General features: G+C 43.1%; 1 protein-coding gene across 1 annotated transcript in view; it reads left to right on the plus strand.

Moving 5' to 3' along the window:
- Positions 1–10,474: 10,474 nt before the first annotated feature.
- Positions 10,475–26,196, plus strand: part of LOC143784149 (aldehyde oxidase-like) — a 183,160-nt gene continuing 167,438 nt past the window's right edge. The window contains exons 1-2 of the mRNA XM_077272023.1: positions 10,475–10,593; positions 16,516–16,573. Of these exons, the coding sequence (XP_077128138.1) occupies positions 10,540–10,593; positions 16,516–16,573 (112 nt within the window). The 5' untranslated portion in view covers positions 10,475–10,539. The remainder of the gene's footprint in view (positions 10,594–16,515; positions 16,574–26,196) is intronic.

The following is a 26,196-nucleotide window of genomic DNA, read 5'->3' on the forward strand; positions in this document are numbered from 1 at the left end:
GCTTACCTAGCCACACCTCTAGTTAAGTTCCTTGAGGGGTGTAATTTCCAAAATATGGTCACTTGTGGGGGCTTTCCATTGTTTAGAAACATCAGGGGCTCTCCAAATGCAACATGACGTCTGCTGTTGTGAATTCTGCTCTTGGGCTCCCTCCGGTGGTTATAAGTGGTAGCGCTGCTGTCTTTGGATCATCAGGTGGGTTCACTTATTGCAATCCTGACTGGGCTATTTAGTCTTGCTGGACCCTTTAGTCAGTGCCAGTTGTCCATTGTTCCTGGAGGATTCACATCCCTGCTTTGTCTCTCCTGTTTTGCTGTTCATTTCAACAAAGATAAGTTCTGGCTTTGTTTTTTGCAGTCCACATGCTGTGGGCCTATAGTTCAGTACATTTCCATGTTTTGTCTTGTCCAACTTGGTCTGTATAAGGATTTGTTCAGCCAAGCTGGTATCTCTGGAGATGCAGATATACCCTCCATATCTTTAGTTAGATGTGGAGATTTTGTATTTTCTGTGGTGGATATTTTCTAGTGTTTTAATACTGACCGCATAGTACTCTGTCCTATCCTTTCTATTTAGCTAGACCGGCCTCCTTTGCTAAATCCTGATTTCAGTCTGCGTATGTTATTTCCCTCTCTCACAGTCCATATTTGTGGGGGGCTGTCTATCCTTTGGGGATTTTCTCTGAGGCAAGATAGTTTTCCATTTCTATCTCTAGGGGTATTTAGTCCTCTGGCTGTGACGAGGTGTCTAGGGAGTGTCAGGAACATCCCACGGCTACTTCTAGTTGCGGTGTTAAGTTCAGGGTCTGCGGTCAGTACAGGTACCACCTTCTCCAGAGTACGTCTCATGCTGCTCCTAGGCCACCAGATCATAACAGTACTACTGGCCAACAATGAGTTAATCGCATCTCAGAAGAAGGGAAGGAAAGTGCTGAGCCAGTTTTTTTTCTGTAGTCTGTTGTGTCTTTTTTTCCCTCTTTTCCTCTGGGTGGCTCAGGAGTTTGGCGCTGGCATGGATGTTCAAGGATTGGCTTCTCGTGTGGATCAACTTGCTGCTAGAGTGCAGGGTATTTCCGATTATATCGTTGAGACTCCGGTTTTAGAGCCTAGAATTCCAACTCCTGATTTGTTTTTTGGGGACAGGTCCAAATTTTTGAGCTTTAAAAATAACTAAACTGTTTTTTGCTCTGAAACCCCGTTCCTCTGGTGATCCCATTCAGCAGGTTAAAATTGTCATCTCTCTGCTGCGTGGTGATCCTCAGGATTGGGCATTTTCCCTGGAATCTGGGAATCCTGCTTTGCTTAATGTAGACACCTTTTTTCAGGCGCTAGGGTTACTGTATGATGAACCTAATTCAGTGGATCATGCTGAGACCTTGTTGGCCCTGTGTCAGGGTCAAGAAGCGGCAGAATTGTATTGCCAGAAATTTAGAAAATGGTCTGTGCTGACTAAATGGAATGAAGATGCCTTGGCGGCAATTTTCAGAAAGGGTCTTTCTGAATCCGTTAAGGATGTTATGGTGGGGTTCCCCTCGCCTGCTGGTCTGAGTGATTCTATGTCTCTGGCCATTCAGATTGATCGGCGCTTGCGCGAGCGCAGATTTGTGCACACTTTGGCGTTGTCCACCGAGCGGAATCCTGAGCCTATGCAGTGTGATAGGATTTTGTCTAGAGCTGAACGACAAGGATTCAGACGTCAGAATAGGTTGTGTTTTTACTGCGGCGATTCTGCTCATGTTATTTCTGATTGCCCTAAGTGTACAAAGAGAATCGCTAGTTCCGTTACCATCAGTACTGTACAACCTAAATTTATGTTATCTGTTACCCTGATCTGCTCATTATCGTCATTTTCTGTCATGGCATTTGTGGATTCAGGCGCCGCTTTGAACTTAATGAACTTTGAATTTGCCAGACATTGTGGTTTCCCCTTGCAGCCTTTGCAGGACCCTATTCCTTTGAGGGGCATTGATGCTACACCGTTGGCTAAAAATAAACCTGAGTTTTGGACACATCTGACCATGTGCATGGCGCCAGCCCATCAGGAAGATTGTCGTTTTCTGGTGTTGCATAATTTGCATGATGTTATTGTGCTGGGTTTCCCATGGTTACAGGTACATAATCCGGTTTTAGATTGGAAATCTATGTCTGTGACTAGTTGGGGTTGTCAGGGAGTTCATGGTGACGTTCCTTTGATGTCAATTTCCTCTTCTCCCTCTTCTGAAATTCCTGAGTTTTTGTCAGATTTCCAGGATGTATTTGATGAGCCCAAATCCAGTTCCCCTCCACCGCATAGGGACTGTGATTGTGCTATTGACTTGATTCCTGGCTGTAAGTTCCCTAATGGCCGACTTTTCAACCTGTCTGTGCCAGAACATGCCGCCATGCGGAGTTATGTTAAGGAGTCTTTGGAGAAGGGGCATATTCGGCCATCTTCTTCACCATTGGGAGCAGGTTTTTTTTTTTGTTGCCAAGAAGGATGGCTCCTTGTGACCCTGTATTGATTATCGCCTCTTGAATAAGATCACGGTCAAGTTCCAATACCCTTTGCCTTTGCTTTCTGATTTGTTTGCCAGGATTAAGGGGGCTAGTTGGTTTACTAAGATTGACCTTCGAGGGGCATACAATCTTGTTCGTTTTAAACAGGGTGACGAATGGAAAACTGCGTTTAATATGCCCGAAGGCCATTTTGAATACCTTGTGATGCCTTTTGGGCTCTCTAATGCTCCATCTGTGTTTCAGTCCTTCATGCATGATATCTTTCGGAATTATCTTGATAAATTCATGATTGTATATTTGGATGATATTTAGATTTTTTCCGATGATTGGGAGTCTCATGTGAAACAGGTCAGGATGGTATTTCAGATCCTTCGTGATAATGCTCTATTTGTGAAGGGGTCTAAGTGCCCTTTTGGAGTGCAGAAGGTTTCTTTTTTGGGCTTCATTTTTTCTCCCTTATCTATAGAAATAGATCCGGTTAAGGTTCAGGCCATACATGATTGGATCCAGCCCACATCCGTGAAGAGCCTTCATAAATTTTTGGTCTTTGCTAATTTTTATCGCCGTTTCATTGCCAACATCTCCAGTGTGGTTAAACCCCTGACCGATTTGACGAAGAAAGGCGCTGATGTGACAAATTGGTCCTTGGCGGCTGTTTCTGCCTTTCAGGAGCTTAAACGCCGATTTACTTCTGCCCCTGTGTTGCATCAGCCGGATGTTTCTCTTCCATTTCAGGTTGAGGTTGACGCTTCTGAGATTGGGGCAGGGGCCGTTTTGTCTCAGAGGAATTCTGATGGTTCCTTGATGAAACCGTGTGCCTTCTTTTCTCGAAAGTTTTCGCCTGCGGAACGCAATTATGATGTCGGCAATCGAGAGTTGTTGGCTATGAAGTGGGCATTTGAGGAGTGGCGACATTGGCTTGAGGGGGCCAAGCACCGTATTGTGGTCTTGACCGATCATAAGAATCTGATTTACCTCGAGTCTGCCAAACGGCTGAATCCTAGACAGGCTCGATGGTCTCTGTTTTTCTCCCGTTTTGATTTTGTGGTCTCGTATCTTCCGGGTTCTAAAAATTTAAGGCTGATGCCCTCTCTAGGAGTTTTTTGCCAGATTCTCCTGGGGTTCTTGAGCCGGTTGGCATTCTGAAGGAAGGGGTGATTCTTTCTGCCATCTCCCCTGATTTACGACGGGTTCTTCAGGAATTTCAGGCTGATAAACCTGACCGCTGTCCAGTTTGGAAACTGTTTGTTCCTGATAGATGGACTAGTAAAGTGATTTCTGAGGTTCATTGTTCTGTGTTGGCTGGCCATCCTGGGATTTTTGGTACCAGAGATTTGGTTGGTAGGTCCTTTTGGTGGCCTTCCTTGTCACGGGATGTGCGTTCCTTTGTGCAGTCCTGTGGGACTTGTGCGCGGGCCAAGCCGTGCTGTTCCCGCGCTAGTGGGTTGCTTTTGCCTTTGCCGGTCCCTGAGAGGCCTTGGACGCATATTTCTATGGATTTTATTTCAGATCTTTCGGTTTCCCAGAGGATGTCGGTTATCTGGGTGGTTTGTGACCGGTTTTCTAAGATGGTTCATTTGGTACCTTTGCCTAAATTGCCTTCCTCTTCTGATTTGGTTCCGTTGTTTTTTCAGCATGTGGTTCGTTTGCATGGCATTCCGGAGAATATTGTGTCCGATAGAGGTTCCCAGTTTGTTTCTAGGTTTTGGCGGGCCTTTTGTGCTAGGCTGGGCATTGATTTGTCTTTTTCTTCCGCATTTCATCCTCAGACAAATGGCCAAACCGAGCGAACTAATCAGACTTTGGAAACTTATTTGAGATGCTTTGTGTCTGCTGATCAGGATGATTGGGTGGCTTTCGTGCCATTGGCCGAGTTTGCTCTTAATAATCGGGCTAGTTCTGCTACCTTGGTTTCGCCCTTCTTTTGTAATTCTGGTTTTCATCCTCGTTTTTCTTCAGGGCATGTTGAGCCTTCTGATTGTCCTGGGGTGAATTCTGTGGTTGACAGTTTGTAGCAAATTTGGGCTCATGTGGTGGACAATTTGGTGTTGTCTCAGGAGGAGGCTCAGCGTTTTGCTAACCGTCGTCGGTGTGTTGGTTTCCGGCTTCGGGTTGGGGATTTGGTCTGGTTGTCTTCCCGTCATGTTCCTATGAAGGTTTCTTCCCCTAAGTTCAAGCCTCGGTTTATTGGTCCTTATAGGATTTCTGAGATTATCAATCCATTGTCTTTTCGTTTGGCCCTTCCAGCCTCTTTCCATCCATAATGTTTTTCATAGATCTTTGTTGCGGAAATATGTGGTGCCCGTTGTTCCCTCTGTTGATCCTCCTGCCCCGGTGTTGATTGATGGGGAGTTGGAGTATGTGGTTGAGAAGATTTTGGATTCTCGTTTTTCGAGGCGGAAGCTTCAGTATCTTGTCAAGTTGAAGGGTTATGGCCAGGAGGATAATTCTTGGGTTGTTGCCTCTGATGTTCATGCTGACGATTTGGTTCGTGCCTTTCATTTGGCTCGTCTTGATCGGCCTGGGGGCTCTGGTGAGGGTTCGGTGACCCCTCTTCAAGGGGGGGGGTACTGTTGTGAATTCTGCTCTTGGGCTTCCTCCGGTGGTTATAAGTGGTAGCGCTGCTGTCTTTGGATCATCAGGTGGGTTCACTTATTGCAATCCTGACTGGGCTATTTAGTCTTGCTGGACCCTTTAGTCAGTGCCAGTTGTCCATTGTTCCTGGAGGATTCACATCCTTGCTTTGTCTCTCCTGCTTTGCTGTTCATTTCAACAAAGATAAGTTCTGGCTTTGTTTTTTGCAGTCCACATGCTGTGGGCCTATAGTTTAGTACATTTCCATGTTTTGTCTTGTCCAGCTTGGTCTGTATAAGGATTTGTTCAGCCAAGCTGGTATCTCTGGAGATGCAGATATACCCTCCATATATTTAGTTAGATGTGGAGATTTTGTATTTTCTGTGGTGGATATTTTCTAGTGTTTTAATACTGACCGCATAGTACTCTGTCCTATCCTTTCTATTTAGCTAGACCGGCCTCCTTTGCTAAATCCTGATTTCAGTCTGCGTATGTTATTTCCCTCTCCTCTCACAGTCAATATTTGTGGGGGGCTGTCTATCCTTTGGGGATTTTCTCTGAGGCAAGATAGTTTTCCGTTTCTATCTCTAGTGGTATTTAGTCCTCCGGCTGTGACGAGGTGTCTAGGGAGTGTCAGGAACATCCCACGGCTACTTCTAGTTGCGGTGTTAAGTTCAGGGTCTGTGGTCAGTACAGGTACCACCTTCTCCAGAGTACGTCTCATGCTGCTCCTAGGCCACCAGATCATAACAGTCTGCTATGTATTCCAGCCAATTTTGAGTTCCAAAAGTCAATTGGCACTCCTTCCTTTCCAAGCCCTGCCGTGCGGCCAAACAGTATTTTTCCACCACATATGTGTAATCAATGTACTCAGAGAAATTGCACAAAAAATTGAATGGTCCACTTTCTCCTGTTACTGTTGTAAAATTAAATATTTGGTGCTAAAGCAAAATTTGTGTGGGAAAAATTTGTTTTTTCATTTTCACAGCTCAACTATGTAAAATTCCATGAAGCACTCGTAGGTTCAAAGTGCTCACCACACCTCTAAATTAGTTCCTTCAGGGGTTTAGTTTCCAAAATTGGATCACTTGTCTGGGGTTTCAACTGTTTTGGCACGTAAGTGTCTCTGTTAACACGGCATGGTGTTTGCTATCTACTTCAGCCAATTTTGTGTTTCAAAAGTCAATTGGCGTTCCTTTCCCTCCGAGCCCTGCCGTGCTCCCAAATAGTAGTTTTCCACCATATATGGCTAGAATGGACAAAAAATTGGCCTGGTCAGGAAGGTGAAAATAGACTTTAGAGTGCAGGGGTTAAAGCACTATGTTTTTACTGTTGAATCATGGGTCAGTTGCCTGGCTGTCCACTATGCTTTCCTTAAGCAGTTAAACAATTGGTATGCATACACACTGGCTTGGACTGGCCCACAGGAGAATCCTCTGGTGGGCCCCCATGCAGGAGTTGGCCACTACCCTCTTATATGAGCAGTACTTGGCATGATATACTTGAATCATTATGTACAGACAAAGGCAGCATCTTATTCATGTAGCAATCAACCCAGTTCATTGTTCTGTAAATTTGTGATTGAGGTAATGTCACATTTGCATGTAGCTGAAAAGTGGGACCAAGGAGTTGGTTAGTAGTGGGCCCTTGGCACCGCAGTCCGACACTGCATACACATGTGACTTTTAGCCTTCATCTGGTGAATGGAAATGTTAAAGAGAACATGTCATTTGGCTCATGCTGCTCAAACAAGCATGGAACAGAGCCTAGCTTCATGATTCCAGCCTGGTGTGTTTTGAAACAAGGTTTGAAGAGCTGGCCCATATTGAGAAATCAGAGGAGTCCAATGTGGTCTCCGGACCAATTCTTCCCACCTCGCTCTACGTGATTGACAGGTCTCTCTTTATGTACTCACAAGAAAGAGACATGTGAATCAACTTTGTAAAGCCGCCTCTTCAAACTATGTTTTTCCTGAAATGTACGAGCATTCCAGAGTAAAACATATCTGGCTGCAATCACTCAAGCAGGCTCTGAAACATATAGCCAGCCCATGGTTAGGTAGCATATTCGAGTGTCAGGTTCCCTTTAAACAAGCAAAGGAGAGGATTATCAAACTCTTAAAAGAGGGTAAATCATCACGCAATGTTGCAAAAGATGTTTCTTCAAGCCAGAAAGTTGCCATTTGAAATGACTTAGTTTTGTGCCATGTCTGTGATCTGCTTTTTTTTTTACAAAATTAAACAACTGAATGAACATCCTACAAGGCCGGTGATTCCATAATTTTTGCCAGGGGTTGTAAAATCTGGGACTATCAAAAATGTTTATGATAAAAATGTAATCATTTTTTTTCCCTGCAAAATGGTGTAAGGTTCTTTGACACACTCGAAGATTTGCACTGTGTCTTTAAAAGAGTTTTCGATGACCACATTTGAGGTATTGGCGCACTCAGGAGAAATTGCAGAACATATTTTGTGGTCCATTTCTCCTATTATCCCTTTTGAAAATTGAAAACATGAGACAAACTAACATTTTAATGTAAAAAAAAATATTTTTTCATTGACTCAGCCAATGTTATACAATCCTGTGAATTGCATGAGGGTTAAAAATGCTCACTACACTGCTAGATGAATTCCTCAATATGTATAGTTTCCAAAATGGGTTCACTTGTGGGGAATTCTACTATTTTGGCATGTCAGGAGCATTTGCAATCTGTTCCAGCCAAAATTGAGCTCCAGAATTCAGTTGGCGCTCCTTCCCTTCTGAGCCCTGCCGTGCACCCGCACAGTAGTTTTCTACCACATATGGAGTATTTTCTTACTCAGATCAAATTGCATGACAAAATGAATGGTTCATTTTCTCCTGTTATCCTTATGAAAAAAAAAATGTGGGGCTAAAGCAACATTTTTGTCAGAAAAATGTATTTTTTCATAGTCACGGCTCAATGATATAACATTTTGTGAAACACCTATGGCTTCAAGGTGCTTACCTAGCAACACCTCTAGATAAGTTCCTTGAGGGGTGTAGTTTCCAAAATATGGTCACTTGTGGGGGCTTTCCATTGTTTAGAAACATCAGGGGCTCTCCAAATGCGACATGACGTCTGCTATGTATTCCAGCCAATTTTGAGTTCCAAAAGTCAATTGGCACTCCTTCCTTTCCAAGCCCTGCCGTGCGGCCAAACAGTAGTTTTCCACCACATATGTGGTATCAATGTACTCAGAGAAATTGCACAAAAAAATGAATGGCCCACTTTCTCCTGTTACCATTGTCAAATGAAATATTTGGTGCTAAAGCAAAATTTTTGTGGGAAAAATTTGTTTCTTCATTTTCACAGCTCAACTATGTAAAATTCCGTGAAGCACTCGTAGGTTCAAAGTGCTCACCACACCTTTAGATAAGTTCCTTCAGGGGTTTAGTTTCCAAACTGGGGTCACTTGTCTGGGGTTTCAACTGTTTTGGCATGTAAGTGTCTCTGTTAACACGGCATGGTGTCTGCTATCAACTTGAGCCAATTTTGTGTTTCAAAAGTCAATTCGCGTTCCTTTCCTTCCGAGCCCTGCCGTGCTCCCAAATAGTAGTTTTCCACCATATATGGCCAGAATGGACAAAAAATTGGCCTGGTCAGGAAGGTGAAAATAGACTTTAGAGTGCAGGGGTTAAAGCACTATGTTTTTACTGTTCAATCATGAGTCAGTTGCCTGGCTGTCTACTATGCTTTCCTTAAGCAGTTAAACAATTGGTATACATACACACTGGCTTGGACTGGCCCACAGGAGAATCCTCTGGTGGGCCCCCGTGCAGGAGTTGGCCACTACCCTCTTATATGAGCAGTACTTGGCACGATATACTTGAATCATTATGTACAGACAAAGGTAGCATCTTATTCATGTAGCAATCAACCCAGTTCATTGTTCTGTAAATTTGTGATTGAGGTAATGTCACATTTGCATGTAGCTGAAAAGTGGGACCAAGGAGTTGTTTAGTGGTGGGCCCTTGGCACCGCAGTCTGACACTGCATACACATGTGACTTTTAGCCTCCATCTGGTGAATGAAAATGTTAAGGGGAACATGTCATTTGGCTCATGCTGCTCAAACAAGCATGGAACAGAGCCTAGCTTCATGATTCCAGTCTGGTGTGTTTTGAAACAAGGTTTGAAGAGCTGGCCCATATTGAGATATCAGAGGAGTCCAATGTGGTCTCCGGACCAATTCTTCCCACCTCGCTCTAGGTGATTGACAGGTCTCTCTTTATGTACTCACAAGAAAGAGACATGTGAATCAACTTTGTAAAGCCGCCTCTTCAAACTATGTTTTTCCTGAAATGTACGAGCATTCCAGAGTAAAACATATCTGGCTGCAATCATTCAAGCAGGCTCTGACTCGTATAGCCAGCCCATGGTTAGGTAGCATATTCGAGTGTCAGGTTCCCTTTAAATTTTATGTCAGGAAAAGCTGCCAATGTATAATTTAGACTGCAGGAGCAACATACACATCGCCTAAGGCCTCATTCAGACAGCGGTGATTTTTCACCTACACAAAAAAAGCAGTCCTGAGTTTCATCTGCAATTTCTATCTTAGGTTCATCGGTGTTTATTCAGTGCATCAGTTTTTACTATCAGTTTTTCATCAGTGATTTTCAGGTATGAAAAAAAAAAAGCTTCTACACATTGCAAAGTTGATCACAGTCAGCATACGGACTGCGCAGTGAAGCCATTCGTGTGGTCTCGGAAATTTTACAAACCAATAGACTAGCATGAGTAACTTTGATCTGTAATAAAAACAGACACGTCTTTGTTTTGTTTTTTATGAAAGGACGTTCTGCAAAAAGACTGGGACATGTGAACAGCCAAATAATGAGTATGTGTTTTATTTATGAAAATGATGTACAGAAACACTACGTGAGTCATGGATGCCTTATTGAATTCTATATAACAAAAGAAAATACCGGTAAGTAAAACATCAATACAACATTGAACAATGATTTGTCTTTTTGAGGGCACACCTCATAAAAAAAGCAAAAATAAAATTTAAAACAATGGATACAGCATGATTACATGCCTCCAATCATATTCAAGCAACATTCCTGACACCTAGGGCATGTCATTTATAATAATAATAATAATCTTTATTTTTATATAGCGCTAACATATTCCGCAGCGCTTTACATGTTGCACACATTATCATAAAATCTGAAAAAAATGCAATTAACAGTTTTATTTCTTATCTTACCTTAAAAAAAAAAAAAACTTCAACTTGAAAAAATGGTTTGACCAAAACAGTTTGTGGATAAGTGGTTTAAGTAGCAGTGTATATATCAGCTTTCATATTGTGTTGTTTCTTTAACTGAGGAATGTCCAGGACACTCCTGCCAATGGAAAAAAAAGGGGAGGCATCTAGCTGTTTTCCTTTATTGGCTCAGTTCCTGAAACTTCTAGTTGACTTCAGACACTCACAGAAAACTCTGAAAACATGACAGGCCTCGCTGAATCCGACCAACTACTATTCTATGTGAATGGGAGGAAGGTAAGCTAAGGGTCTTACTACATGGGATATTATTTCCTCTCTTACATAGAGATTAGTCATTAGTTGCAAAATCAAAACTAATTATTGCCATACAATGAGAATACCTATGTTATGTACTGTAATGAGAATAGGGGTAAATCGACAAGACTTCACAGTGTTAAAACAGTTTCAGAAAAGTATTTTACAGGTGCATTTGTTCCATATGACAGGTAGCCATCCTGACCGTAGGTCTAGGGGCCCGTACTGAAAGTTTCATAGATCCTTCATAGATTCTTAGACCCACGGTTGAGATGGGACCTGCAAATAGCTGAAGAGCTATTTTCCTCACGAACCAATGTTCTACGTTGAAAAAAAAAATCACACCATGTATTATTCTAGTCTATATTATGTATCACAACAGTCCACGAAATACAAGGAGCTCCTACACCAGCACAGCTTCACACTGAGACAAGCTAACTTATTGCCCAGAGAACGTCAAATGCCCATCTTTCATCAATTATGGTCCTTAATAACTAACGATAAAGAAAACTATTCCCACACCAGATTCTATCACAGCTAATCAGGTTACTTACTTGATATTACAATGAATGTATTTAGATGGTGCATCTGCAATGCCCACCACCACTTACAACTGGTGCAGCAGAACTAATTATAAAGCCTAATTTACATGCCCCTCTCCCCCAACATATTTTGACATTACGCGGTGTTCTCTAGGGGTTCATGTGTAACAGCAAAGGACACTTTATGCCATTTATAACATCCAACATCCCCCCTGTCAGATATGGCCAGTTCTTTATCCTTCTAAGTTCTTGTTGGCCCAAGAACATTCACAATTATGTTGATGCATTAACTACTGACCTGATGTGCAGCGAGTGATAATGGCTTCTATATCATTAATAACCAGTTAGGAATCCAATTTTATAAATATTGTCTGTAGTGCGCATTAATTACAGTACTAGTTTTAATAAAATATAATAAAAGTGGAGTTGCATTCAAACTTTTAATGGATAGTGAAAGATTGGCGCTTGATAACTTTGGACAATAAGTTAGTTTGGTATATGTACATCTTATCACTATCTTCAGTTCCACAATTTGATTCCTGAATGGAAACAATTTTGTGCACAATCTTCAGATATGACTTGTCTGATTTTTAATACTAATCATAAAACGTCAGTTCAGCTCATCCATAAAATCCAGATTTTATTGAAGCATCTCGATTAAAAGAAGATAGAGAAATTCTTTAACGCATTTCGAATTTTTTAACATTATTTTAATCACAGCTGTGATCAACAAAACTTCTTTAGTTCGAAAAGCGTCAGAAGTTTGAGCTATTCAGAACATCATAAAAGGTCTCTATGTATTCATATTCAATCAATTTTTTTTAAGAAAGACTTGTTCTTATAGATGTGCTGGACTGAAGTTCTGTTTTAATAAAGCTGTCAAGTCGCAGAGCAGCCGGTGCATTCCAAGGATTGCAAGCAACAATTTAAACGAGTTGGTTGAGCTCTACACGATAGTTTGTGCGACAGCTCAAGGGGTGTTTTTGGTCAACCTGCTGTCCATCTGAGCAAATGCTGAACACAGACAGCACATTGACCAAAGTTAATGTGCAAGTGCGCATGAGAAATTTTCCACACGCATGTTAAAATGTGACAAACCCATGAGCACAAGCATTAACAGAAAAAAAAATATATATTTTTTTTACAAACTTAATTTTTTTCCTACTAAATTAACAAAAAAATAGACAAGTTTGTTATTGCTGGAATTTTATTGAGCTGGTGAATCATGATACAAAGTCATTAATAATAATAATAATAATTTTATTTATATAGCGCCAACATATTCCGCAGCGCTTTACAAATTATAGAGGGGACTTGTACAGACAATAGACATTACAGCATACCAGAAATCACAGATCAAAATAGAAACCAAGAGGAATGAGGGCCCTGCTCGCAAGCTTACAAACTATGAGGAAAAGGGAGAGACACGAGAGGTGGATGGTAACAATTGCTTTCGTTGCTCGGACCAGCCATAGTGTAAGGCTCGGGTGTTCATGTAAAGCTGCATAAACCAGTTAACTGACTAAGTATGTAGCAGTACAGACACAGAGGTTATTAACTGTATAAAGTGTATGAGAACATGATGCGAGAAATCTGATTATGGTTTAAGTTTTGTTGTTTTTTTTATGGGCCACACAGGGATAGTTAGGTTAATGCGATGAGGCGGTAGGCCAATCTGAACAAATGAGTTTTTAGGGCACGCTTAAAACTGTGGGGATTGGGGATTAATCGTATTAACCTGAGTAGTGCATTCCAAAGAATCGGCGCAGCACGTGTAAAGACTTGGAGATGGGAGTGGGAGGTTCTGATTATTGAAGATGCTAACCTGAGGTCATTAGTGGAGCGGAGGGCACGGGTAGGGTGGTAGACTGAGAACAGAGAGGAGATGTAGGGTGGTGCTGAGCCATGGAGTGCTTTGTGGATGAGGGTAGTAGTTTTGTACTGGATTCTGGAGTGAATGGGTAGCCAGTTTAATGACTGGCACAAGGTAGAGGCATCGGTGTAACGGTTGGTAAAGAATATGATCCTGGCAGCAGCATTCAGGACAGATTGGAGCGGGGAGAGTTTGGTAAGAGGGAGGCCGATTAGTAGAGAGTTACAATAGTCCAGACGAGAATGAATAAGTGAAACAGTAAGAGTTTTTGCAGAGTCGAAAGTAAGAAAAGGGCGAATTCTAGAAATGTGTTTGAGATGCAGATAAGAACAGCGAGCCAGTGATCGGATGTGGGGGGTGAATGAAAGCTCGGAATTAAGTATGACCCCAAGGCAGCGAGCATGTTGCTTTGGCGTAACGGTGGAACCGCACACGGAGATGGCAATGTCAGGCAAAGGTAGGTTAGGAGGTAGGTTAGGAGAGGGAGAGAACACGAGGAGTTCAGTTTTTGACAGGTTCAGTTTCAGATAGAGGGAGGACATGATGTTAGAGACAGCGGTAAGACAATCACTTGTGTTTTCTAAAAAGGCCAGCGTGATATCAGGAGAAGTGTATAATTGGGTGTCGTCAGCATAGAGATGGTACTGGAAACCAAATCTACTGATTTAGTCCAATAGGGGCAGTATACAAAGAGAAGAGGATGGAACCTAGGACTGATCCTTGATGAATCCCTACAGTAAGGGGAAGGTGAGAGGAGGAGGAACCAGCAAAAGATACAGTGAAGGAGCGGTCAGAGAGATAGGGGGAGAACCAGGAGAGAACAGTGTCCTTGAGTCCGATGGAGTGGAGCTGTAATAATTATAGGGGATAACTCAGGAGACTCTTTGCATGGAACAAGACAACTACAGGACACAGTTTTATAAGTGGTAAAGTCTATATTATCACACGGTGATTCAAACAGGTGCAGAGAGAAACTCAAGTCCACAACACTTGGTGTAAATATTAAATGCAGCTTAGCAGTCTATAGGAAACTTCAGAGGAAAATGCAATCACGCAGAAAGTCTATGAAGCACCATTATTCTTGAGGATACTTGACACGAATAAGTCCTTGCTTAGTCCAAAGACAGATAGATATGCTTATAAGGCAGTTCAAATAATACCTTAGCTCAACCAGGGAGGCCTGGGTAATAGTTTCAGGTTTTTGCAGAGCAGCAACAGCTTACATGTCCAGCAAATGCAGATGGAAGTAAACACAAGCAGCAGATGAAGGAGGATTACTGGAAACTGGTGCATGCAGCAGGAACTCAGAGCAGAGTAGCAGGATCACCACACAGGTTCACAGGAGCAGGTATATAGCCAGGGAGTCACCAGGGTCTGGAGCTGGATACAAGGCAGAATACTCTAGCACAGACTGAAGGCTGGGGTGGAGTTTTATAGCAGGAAGACACAGTGCACATGAGACCAAAGACGCCATCTTGGAAAAAGGCAGTAATGCACAAAAGGTATAAAAAAAAATCCTCAGAGTCCTGACAGGAGCATAGTAAGGAGGAGCTGATGATCCACAGTGTCGAATGCTGCTGAGAGATCCAAGAGAATTAGCATGGAGTAGTGACCGATTTAGCTGTTAGTAGGTCATTAGAGATTTTAGTGAGAGCAATGAAAAAGAAACGCAAAAAGTAATCTTGGAAAAAAATTTTTTGTTTTGCAGTTTCACAGGATTTGTTGAATTTTTTTTGTTTTCCCTTACACACAAGCAGTCCTGTAATGTCCAAGTTATCAAAATGTTCTTGCTATTTGATAAATCTGTTTAATTTTCACACTGTCTAGTCCAAGTTTGCAAAAACCTATTAGTTGGCTTACCTCATGCCAGATGTGTGCACAACAATTTTGGTATATTGTGCCGCATGCTAAACCACACCTATTTTCTATCAAGTCACACCTCTTCAGTAATGCTTCACCCCTTAGCCTAACAAGTTGAAAAAAGTGTTAACATACACAATAAATATGGCACAAGTCATTGAAAAACATGTTTTGCTGGCATAAATTAATCCAGAATTCTGGCACATCTAGCTTGATAAATATGCATCATTGTATCATGTTCCACTGGATGTTGTATTATGGAGGTTTTCTTTCCAATACTCTGTTTCAACTCAATATTTTGGCAATTAACAATAGAATCATTTTGGCGTAATGTACATATTAAAGATGAACTTACGCACACATATTTTGCTGCACAAATTTTGTGAAAAAATGCAATACCATTCATGCAAATGGGGTTGTTTTGAGATGAAGATTTTATCGATTTTTACAATATCTGTTCAGATGAATTGAGTACATGAATCTGCCTTAGGGTACGCTCACATCTACTTATAAAAAGTAGCTGAGATTTTCAGCTTTTTAAGTTGGACAGTGTCAGGCGAGTGTCATGCATTTTGTTTCTTACCTAGTCTCACCTAGCATCCATATGCCCTGTGAGTGCTAGGCGAGTGTGCATTTTTTCTCTCACGTAGCATCCGTATGACATGCATATGCAACATTTTTTTAACATCAGCTTTTACATACGGTAATTCTCTGTTAGTATAGTATTGGGGTTGATGTTAGCTTTTGATGTCAGCTGACATTAAGCCAAGGGTTAGTAATGGAGAGGCGTCTATAAGACACCCCCATTACTAACCCCATAATCAAATGTAATAAAGACAAGCACAGAGTAAAGTCTTTTATTTTAAATAAAAACTCCCCAACCCTCTTTTACCCATTTATTTATATCCAAATAAAAATTTAAAAAAACAAAGAAACCCTCACCTTTCCGCCAATAATCCATTTGTCCTGCGACAAGCCCAACTCAAGATCAGTGAGGTGACCGGAATTCAACAGCTATGAACGCCAGTCACCTCACTGACATGAGCGCTTGTCACTGAAGCTGTGTTCTTCATGTGCAGCTCAGCGTCTCCTGGATGCCAGGCTGAGAGGTTGCATTTTATGTGACCATTCGGCAAAGCATCCAAACATAGCTGAGTTGGGCTCGTCGCTGGACAAATGGATTAGCAGTGGACAGGTGAGGATTTCTTTGTATTTTTATTTTTCTTTGGATATTAATAAATTGGTAAAAGAAGGCCCAGGAGTTTTTATTTTCTTGCATCCATTTACTTTCATTGCTAAGTCTTTGCTGTTTTACGCTGCCTTACGTAGAATGCTGCAAATTTTTCCTCACCCCAATTCCAGGTGAGGAAATATTTACAGATGAGCACTGCCTATTTGAATAACATTGTAGCAAGTGCAATGTGAGCTTTTTTCAAATTGCACTTGCCGAGTTTAAACGCTGATGTGAGCGAATCCTTAACATCATTTACAGCCAGTTATTAGGAATATAGAAAATTATTGTTTTTTCTGTTTTGATTTTTTTTCAAGAGATCCGAAAAGAATACTACATGCTGCACAACATTACTGACACATTATTTTCACCTAATAATATTATACTGTTTTATATAGATTCTTGAGAAAAATGCTGATCCAGAAGTCTTGCTTCTGCCATATCTTCGTAAGAAACGTATCCTTTTAAGCCAAAACATATTTGCCATTTTGTATTATATATATATATATATATATATATATATATATATATATATATATATATATATATATATATATATATATATATATATATATATATATATATATATAAAATATATGGGTCAAAAGCTACTGGTGTGTGTGTGTGTGGGGTGGAGGGGGTTACAGAGAGTCCTAACTTTTAAATGCTGTTAATATTAAAGAAGCCCTTTCATGAAGAATAAATCTGTGTATGAGTGTGTATTGTAGTGTGTATGTGTTATATTCACTTACTGTCGCCATCTCTGGTATCCAGCGTAGTTCCACTACTCTCCTCAGTGACATAACTACGCTGTAGACTCTCCAGGTCACTCTGTGCTCTCCATGACCCAAGAAAGTGATGCCGAGCACATTACACTGAATAGATAATATACAATATCTATATATCATTTTGAAAGTTATCACAAAACCCACAGTATATATATGGACTCAGTCTGAACCAACTGCACAGCTAAAGCAAAGAAACCAAAAAAAGAGCAGTCATGCAGTCCAAAAAATACCCTGTTTCCCCGAAAATAGGGCGCTCCCCGAAGGTAAGGCATGCTAGGGGGAGCACTGTGCCTGCTAATACAAGGCACCCCCCCCCCCCCGAAAATAAGGCATACCTTGTTCTGTGCATGGGGCATGCAGTTGTGTCTCGCTCCCGCTGTCCCTGCTGTCCGTGCCCGCCACTGCAGCCACGCTGTTTTCAGGAGTTAATCACAGCCTTGGAGCTGTGTGCCGATCTCTGCCCATGAGCCCTGCGCCAATCACAGCGCAGGAACCATGGGCCATCTGACGTCATCTATAGTCTCTGATTGTTCCTGGGCTGTGATTGGCCCAGGGCTCCTGCGCTCTGATTGGCCCAGGGCTCCTGCGCTCTGATTGGCCCAGGGCTCCTGCGCTCTGATTGGCCCAGGGCTACTGCGCTCTGATTGGCCCAGGGCTCCTGCACCACCAAAGCACTGAAAGCAGCACCGCAGAGGAAACCAGTAAGAAAGTGAAAGTGTGTGTGTGTCTGTGTAAGGGTGTGTGTGTGTACGGTACACACATGGGAGGCTGCAGTGGGATACTGTGATAATGGGAGGCTGCAGTGGGATGATGTGGGATGGGAGGCTGCAATACTGTACTGAAGAATGATGGCATGAATGGAATGATGGGGGTGCTGTATTAGGGACTGTAAAGGGATGATGAGGGCTGCAATGGGATGATGAGAATATTTGGGGCTGCAAAATGATGATGGGGCTGCTACGGTAAAGGAACTGCTGTGGGTGATTGTTACGGTAGCGGTACAGTGTCCAGAAAGTGTGTGGGAGTTATTTTAGAGCCCTTATGTTTTGCGGCCCTGTGTGGGAGTCAGGCAATTACAGTACCATACCGTAGTGTGTTACTTTGATTTGTTGTCTGCTTTTCTGCTGAACGGTCTACCGTAAAGTACCGTACTGTAAAAGAAATACCATAAACAATGGTGATACAGTATATTTTTACCCCTAGACATGAGCGCTAAAAGAAAGAGCTATTCCGTCGAATACAAAAAATGAATCGTGGAAGAATCTTGGGGTAAAAATCTTACTGAATTCTGCAAAGAGAAAATGTTGAGTGTCCGATTGGTCCAAAAATAGCGAGCAGATTACGGTAACCTCAGTCAACAAGTGGACAGCGGAAATGCTATAAAGCGCAAGGTTAGATCTGTTCGGCAACCATTACTGTATATTCCGAGCTGGAAGACCTGATCTGTGAGTGGGTTACTGACAGGAGAGCAAAGACATTGTTTGTGACTAGGGCTCAGATTCAAGAATTTGCCCTTGCAATGGCACCACAGTTTGAAATTGCCCCTGAAGAATTCAAGGCATCACAACACTGGCTGGATAACTTCCTTCAACAAAGTGAACTGTCTTTGAGAAGATCCACAACACTCTTTAGGCTGGAAGATGCTGAAATTATTAAACGGGCATTTGCATTCAAGACCTTTGTTGATGACGCTAACTTCTCTAAATACAATCTTTCCAACATTATTGCCATGGATGAAACTGCAGTGTTTATGGGCCAAGCATCTCAAACAACAATTGAACAACGAGGTGCCTTCTCAGTGTACGTTCCCTCCACTGCTTATGAAAGTGCACGTGTTACCTGTATTTTGGCGATGCGTCTGGATGGCACTAAAGTCCCACCTTTACTCATTTCAAAGGGCAAGAAAGACAAGATTGAATGTGTTTCAGGCATTTATATTCTTGAAACTGAAAAAGCCTGGGCCACACAAGCAGTTATAAGGAAGTGGGTCAATTTAATGCTGCCGCTTGTTATGCGAGGGAACCAAAGAGGAATGCTGATCTGGGATGCAGCCAGCACACACCGCGCCAAAGACATGAAGAACTTCCTTCATGAGAAAAAAATAGATCAAATAATGATTCCTGGGGGGTGTGGCCTGAGCATGATATGAGCAATCGTTTGAGGCAGGAAGTCCCGCTCAGTATAAGCTATATGCAGGATTGCAGCCTGTAAAATTGGTGGCCAGGTACCTGAAATTATTGGGGAATCCGTGACCGGTGTGGTGCCTGCGGATCTGAGTGCCTGCGGGGCAATGACCGGCAGAAGGAGCTCCAGGAAGGCGGCTGGGGAGCAGGAGAGAAAGACCCAAGATAGCGCCGGCCAGGAGGAAAGGCTGTCAGAGAAGCCTGTGATTGCGGGGGAGGATCCTAGGAGAGCAGATGCAGCAGCCAGGCTGCAGCGCTTCGCCCGACAGACAGACAGGCAAGTGACAGGCAAGTTGAAAGATAAGCCTGTGAGCACTGAGATATGGAGGAGCTGGGGGAGGAGGAGGGAGAGGACAGCAATGGTGGGAGCCGTTCTGTGCAGGAGGAGGAGGAGAGCGGGGGGAATCATGAAATGCTCTGTGCTATGCATCGAGGAAATGCAGATTCCTGAGGAGCCCACTCTGAAGGATGTGTTTTAGGTGGTTTTATACAGTCACAATACTATCACCAATATGGCTGCGCAGATGGGGGTCATGCAGGCAGACATGTCCAAAATGCAACATTCCTTGCACGTGACTAAGGAAAAGATGGGAGAGGCGGAAAAACGCATTAGCGGTGCCGAGGACTGTATTGCTAAGGCGGATAAGGCTACAAAACGCATGAGTGCTGCGATTTCTGCCATACAAGCGAAAACAGACGACCTTGAAAATAGGTCCAGGCGCAATAATGTGCGGCTAATTGGGGTGCCTGAAAAGACGGAAGGCGCGGCGCCAACAGAGTTCTTTGAAAAAAGGCTATTAAACCATATTGGAGCCGACAAGTTATCTCGGATGTATGCTATTGAAAGAGCACACCGCGTCCCTATGAATCCCCTCCCCCCTGGGCGTCCTCCTAGACAAGTGCTAGTCAAGGTCTTGCACTACCGTGACAGAGACGCCATTCTCAGACATGCCAGAGAGAACCCGGATTTGCAGATAAATGGCTCCAGGATTGCCATATTTCCGGACTTCTACATAGAGGTGCAAAAGCAGAGAGCCAAATTTGTCCATATCAAGAAGAGGCTGAGGGAGATCGGCGTCACTTACTCGATGCTCTACCCGGCCAAACTAAGAGTGGTCACTGAAGGGAAAGTGCACTTCTTCACGGAGGATAAAGAGGCACTCGGATGGCTGGACAGCAACGAGCAACATTTGCGTCAAGCGAAATTAAAGGACTCAGTGGGATGGTAGAACGGTTCTTTCTTATTCTTGTTTCTCTTTTACTGCCTCTTTTTTTTTTTGGGGGGGGGAGGGATCCATTGGCTCCTTTTTTCCCCCCTGGGTTTTTTGTGTTTTTATGAGGCGGGGATGGGCCCTTGTTGGATCTCGAGTTGAAATTTAAATAGGCTGCAATCCACAAGTCATGTGAGTCCCAATAGTTTGGGACAGGCGGCGGGATTGTTGGACGGGGTTAGCAGACTGTTCCGGATAAAGTGTGCTCTCCCCTCCATGTTAGGAGGGGATGGAAGGATGGGATGGGGATTTGTTGGGGATGTTTCTCTGTTGTGTGGGGGGAGGGGGGTGGGGTTGGGGAAATATTTGTATAATGTGCATCCCCATGGTTACTGTGGTTGTGGCTTTGGCCGCAAATGGATGAAAGAATGTGGGATAATATGTACTGAGGAGGGAAAATGGCGGGAAGAATGAGAATTGTGAGTTGGAATGTCAGGGGTTTGGCGTCTGGTGTGAAGCGGCAAGCTGTGTTTACATTTTTGAATGATGCCAAGCCATCAGTGATCTGTCTGCAGGAGACTCATATGGTGAAGGAGAGAACGCATTTTCTGGCTAAGAGATGGGTTCAGGTGGGGTACCATGCCACATATTCAGCATATTCCAGGGGGGTCAGCATCCTCGTCTGTGCCGGGGTACCTTTTGTGTATCACAAAGTGGTTATAGATCAGTCGGGTAGATTCGTATGTTTGCTTTGAAAATTGTACGGATGTCTGATGTGACTGCTTTCAATTTATATTCCACCACCATATTGTGGAAAGGTTATCCACAGAGTTCTGAGAATATTGGAGGGGATACCGTTTTTGATAATAGGGGACTTTAACAACATTCCGGACGCACACTGGGATAGGGGGAGACGAGAGCCGTTGAAGTCATGTGGTAATTGCACACCATTTGGTGCCATCCTGAGGGAAACTGCTCTGCATGAGTTATGGAGGATTTCTCATTCTGGGGTGTATAAGTATTCCTGTTTTTTGTCCTCTTTCGCTTCTTCGATTCGTCAAGAATAGATCTGACCTTGGGCAATTCACAGATGTTGGGCCTTGTAGGGGAAGTAACGTATATGGCTAGAACAATATCTGATCATTCCCCCATGAGTGTGATACTTGAGGGTGTGGGATCCTTGCCTGCTAGGGGGTGCATGTGGAGGCTGAATCCGTTCTGGCTACACCTTATTGATTTAGATGGACACATAGGGGGGGAAATTAAGGAATATTTTAAAATTAATGCTGGGTCGGCTTCGGTATTGACGGTATGGGAGGCCATGAAGGCCTATTTCAGAGGGCTCTGTATTAAGGGGATATCCCGAATCAAGGCAGAAACAGGCAGGAAGGATCAGATGTTGATAAAAGAGTTGGAGGAGGCTGAGGAGGCATTAATTAATGATCAATACCCAGAGGCACAGGGAAGGTTAAAGGTGGCGCAGAATAGAGTATGTCAGATGGCAATGAAAACAGCGGAACGTAGAAGAATGTGTCAAACTGCCAAATACTTTGAAGAGGGGGACAGGGCAGGCTGTCTCCTTTCCAGAATAGTGACGGCGCAGAGAGATTCCACACATATAGTCGCTTTGAAGGGAGGGGATGGGAAGGAGCACACTGGTTGCAAAGCAATTTTGGAGGTGATGACGGAGTATTACTCAGATCTTTATAAATCACGGGTAAAGCCAACAATGGAGGAGGTGGATGGTTTCTTTACAGGGGTACAGCTTCCCAGACTCTCAGTGGCCGATCGGGGACTTCTCGAGGAGCCGTTTAATTTGGAGGAGCTTGACGACGTATTGGTTTCTATGCCCAATGATAAAGCCCCGGGGGTAGATGGGATCCCGGGGGGAGGTGTATAAAAAATATAAAGAGATACTGCTTCCTGCCTTACTGGAGGTGTATGCTGCTGGTCTGGTGGAGGGGGAGCTGTCAAGGTCCATGCGGGAGGCAATAATTGTTGTACTGCCAAAACAGGGTAAGGATCCGAGGGATCCAGCTTCTTATCGCCCAATCTCGTTATTAACGATAGATATCAAAATCTTGGCCAAGATGTTGGCAAACCATCTTAACAAGGTGATAACAACACTAATACACCGGGACCAGTCCGGATTTATGCCCAATAGTTCTACAGCGTGTAATCTTTGACGACTGTTTCTCAATATGCAGGTAAAGGCGGATAATATAGGTCGGAGGGTTGTGGTGTCTTTAGACGCCGCTAAGGCGTTTGATAGTGTGGAGTGGCGGTATTTGTGGGCGGTCATGAAGGCTATGGGTTTTGGTGAGAGGTTCATACGTTGGGTGCAGCTGATGTATGCGTCTCCAAAAGCCAGGATACGGGTGAATGGAGTCTTGTCGGGGGATTTCCCTTTATATAGGGGAACGCGGCTGGGGTGCCCCTTGTCTCCTCTGCTGTTTGCAATTGCTGTTGAGCCCTTGGCGGTGGCAATACGGAGGGACAGGGACGTAAAGGGGTTTCAGTATGGAAACTATGAAGAAAAAATAGCCCTGTACGCTGACGACGTGTTATTGTTCTTGGAAGATGCACAGGAGTCTCTGGGGGCCGCTATGAACAGTATTTCTAAATTTGGGTCTCTTTCCGGATTATCTATTAATTGGGAGAAGTCTGTGTTGTTGCCCATGGACGCAGCGGCTCCTCTGACTTGACCCTGGGGTTCCCTTAAGAGTAGTACATGAGTTTAAGTATCTGGGCATTGTGGTTTCGGACAAAATAGAGAACTATGTGCGGCTCAACCTGACTCCTTTGCTTGGGAAGTTCCAGCAGAAGATTGGGGCCTGGAAGAAGCTATTTCTGTCGGTCGCAGGCAGAGCCAATTTGATCAAAATGATACTTATGCCTCAGCTCCTCTACATATTGCATAATGCTCCAGTGTGGCTGCCTCAGAGTAAATTTTATAGGATCAATACTCTATTTAGGGTTTTAATTTGGAAGGGTGGACGGGCGCGCATCAAATTGGAACATCTGCAAAGGGCAAAGGATGAGGGTGGTCTGGCGGTCCCCAATCCATGGATTTACTATATAGCATCTCAATGCCAGCACATGGTAGGTTGGGGAGAGCCAGAACAAAGCTCTTCAGCGGGGATAATCATTGAACGTGCGGTAGGGAAGGGCCCATTGTTGGCCAGTCTTGAAGCAGGTAGATCCAGAATTAACCCCCCAAAATTCCCAACAATAGCTATGATGGGGAAAGTATGGCAGAAAATTAAGCAATGGAGGGGAGTAATGGAATTTACGAGATATACGCCAATTTGGTTTGAACCTAGGTTGGCAGAGCTCATGAGATTGCGGGGGTTCGGTCTGTGGAGACGCATTGGCATTTGGTTCATGTCTCAGTTGCTTGATGGAGATGTTATTAAAACATTCGAGACACTTAGGACTGAGTTTCCTTTAACCCAGAAGTCATTGTTTCAGTACCTGCAGTTGAGACATGCCCTAAACTGTCAAAATGAGGTGTCGCGCGTGAATCTGCAGTCAGATAGCTTGTTAAATCTTATTGGGCCTCGGAGGAGTACGAGGGGGTTCATTACCTTGATGTACAGGGGTCTGATGGATACCTTTTTATTGAAGCATCCGTTAAGGATTAAGGAGAAATGGGTGGCAGATGTGGGCCCCTTGTCGGAGTCCCAGTGGGAGTCCATACTTCAGTATATCCCCAGGGCTTCCCTGAGTGAGGCTAAGAGGGTGTCACAGTTATACCTGGTGTATAGGGTGTACAGGACCCCGGCATGGATGAGGAAGGCAGGACTGAGAGGTGACTCAGAATGTCCCAGGCGTGGTGAGGAAGGTGCTGATTTGCTACATATGATGTGGTCGTGTGCTCCCCTCCAACCCTTTTGGGTGAAGGTGCTTAACTTGATCCAGGAGGTGACAGGAGTAGATGTGGTGCGTAACCCGCTGACTTGCCTTTTGGGCTGTATGGATGATATTGCTACGGATGAATGTGGAAGGCTGACTATCGCAAGATTGTTGTATGCTGCGAGAAAGCTTATCGCAATACACTGGTTGGATGAAAAACCGCCAGGGAAAAAGGAATTTATCAACAAGATAAATTTTATTGTCCTTATGGAAAGAAATATATACAGTAAGAGAGGTCAGAATACAAAATTTGAAAATGTGTGGGGTGGATGGATGGATTACCCAGGTGTGGCGTCTGCTGAGTTACTGCAAAGTAGAATGGGTGTCGTGTAGTTGATTCTGGGGGGACTCCTATATGTACAGGCGTGTTTTTGTAAAGCTTGTTATCTTTTCTCAAGAGGTGATGCTGTCAGATGGTTGTATTGGATAATGGGCAAGAGATTGGGGGGAGGGAGAGGGGGGTTGGTTAGGTGGTAAGGGTGTTGTTTAGTAAAATGAAAATATATTATCAGGTCATGTATCTAATGTACGGTATTTGTCTGGAAATTGTATCGGACTGTATTAATGGCGTGTCATATGCTTTAATAAAAAATACATGATTTAAAAAAATAATGATGCCTGCAGGAATGACGGCTTATCTCCAGTCTCTTGATATCGCTATTAACAAGCCATTCAAGAACAATTTGCGTGTAGAAATCAATGACTACATTTAAAATAGAATGGAGAGAAATCAACGTGGAAACTTTGTGAAACCTAAACTGCCAGAGATTGTGACTTGGGTGAAGAATTCATGGGAGAAAAACACTGACACTTGCATTGCAAATGCAGTACGATAAGGCTACCTTAACAAGAAGTACTCATTTAAGGACAGTGCTATTGCTAGACATGAGAGATATGGGCCAATGATTCTGAAAGAAATGGAGTCACAAGAAATTCCACAGGAACTTCAGAGTTTGGATTATTATGATGACATGGTTGTCATTGAATAAATCTTGTTTTGTGTTATTAAATATTGAGATCAGTAAATTAACCATTCGTTGTTTTACATGTTGTACATGGAAATGCCGTAATTATATGGTAGTAACAAGAAATTCTTGATACGATTCACAGTTTATTTGATTCTACTGTTTTGTGATGACTACTGTTCAGCTTACGCTGGTATGTTAATAAATGTTAATTTTTTTGTTCAAAACAAATTTGTCAATTCTTTTTCTTGAGAAAATAAGACACCCCCCCCCCTTCCCCGAAAATAAGACATGGTGCATCTTTCGGGGCATAAATTAATATAAGACGGGGTCTTATTTTCGGGGAAACAGGGTATATATAAAATATCCAAATCTTTATTGATAACACGATCAGAACTAAGGCAAAAGGGGGATAAATGTGCAAACAAAACCAGCATCTATGCAAAGGGCTAGTGGGATCACATATATATAAGCAAAACATAGCATTTGTGCACACGGACATCATAGTGTTTATGCTATACCCAGTATTAGGGCCAAGGAGCATTCATTCACCTACTGTATCCTCACCCATCCCTTGTAGATTGTGAGCCCTCGCGGGCAGGGTCCTCTCTCCTCCTGTACCAGTTGTGACTTGTATTGTTCAAGATTATTGTACTTGTTTTTATTATGTATACCCCTCCTCACATGTAAAGCGCCATGGTATAAATGGCGCTTTAATAATAAACAATAATAATAAATATGTGTCACTGAGACACATTAATTGTACAAATAACCATGTATAAAAACATCAGGCTATACAAATTACCTTGCAAAATGTAGCAGCGGGATAGTAGGAGGTCCACAGCCCACCCCGACGCGCGTTTCGGAGGTGACTACTTCCTCAGGGGGCGTGGCCCAGAAATGGCTTTTACAATGTAAGTCCATAGTGCGTTAGAACGAGACTCTATAGACTTATATTGTAAATGAGACTTCTATCTCATGCATATGCATAGAGTGAGCCAATAAGAGTCTGAAGAG

The sequence above is a fragment of the Ranitomeya variabilis genome, chromosome 7 (genome assembly GCF_051348905.1).
Source record: "Ranitomeya variabilis isolate aRanVar5 chromosome 7, aRanVar5.hap1, whole genome shotgun sequence".
Taxonomy (NCBI): domain Eukaryota; kingdom Metazoa; phylum Chordata; class Amphibia; order Anura; family Dendrobatidae; genus Ranitomeya; species Ranitomeya variabilis.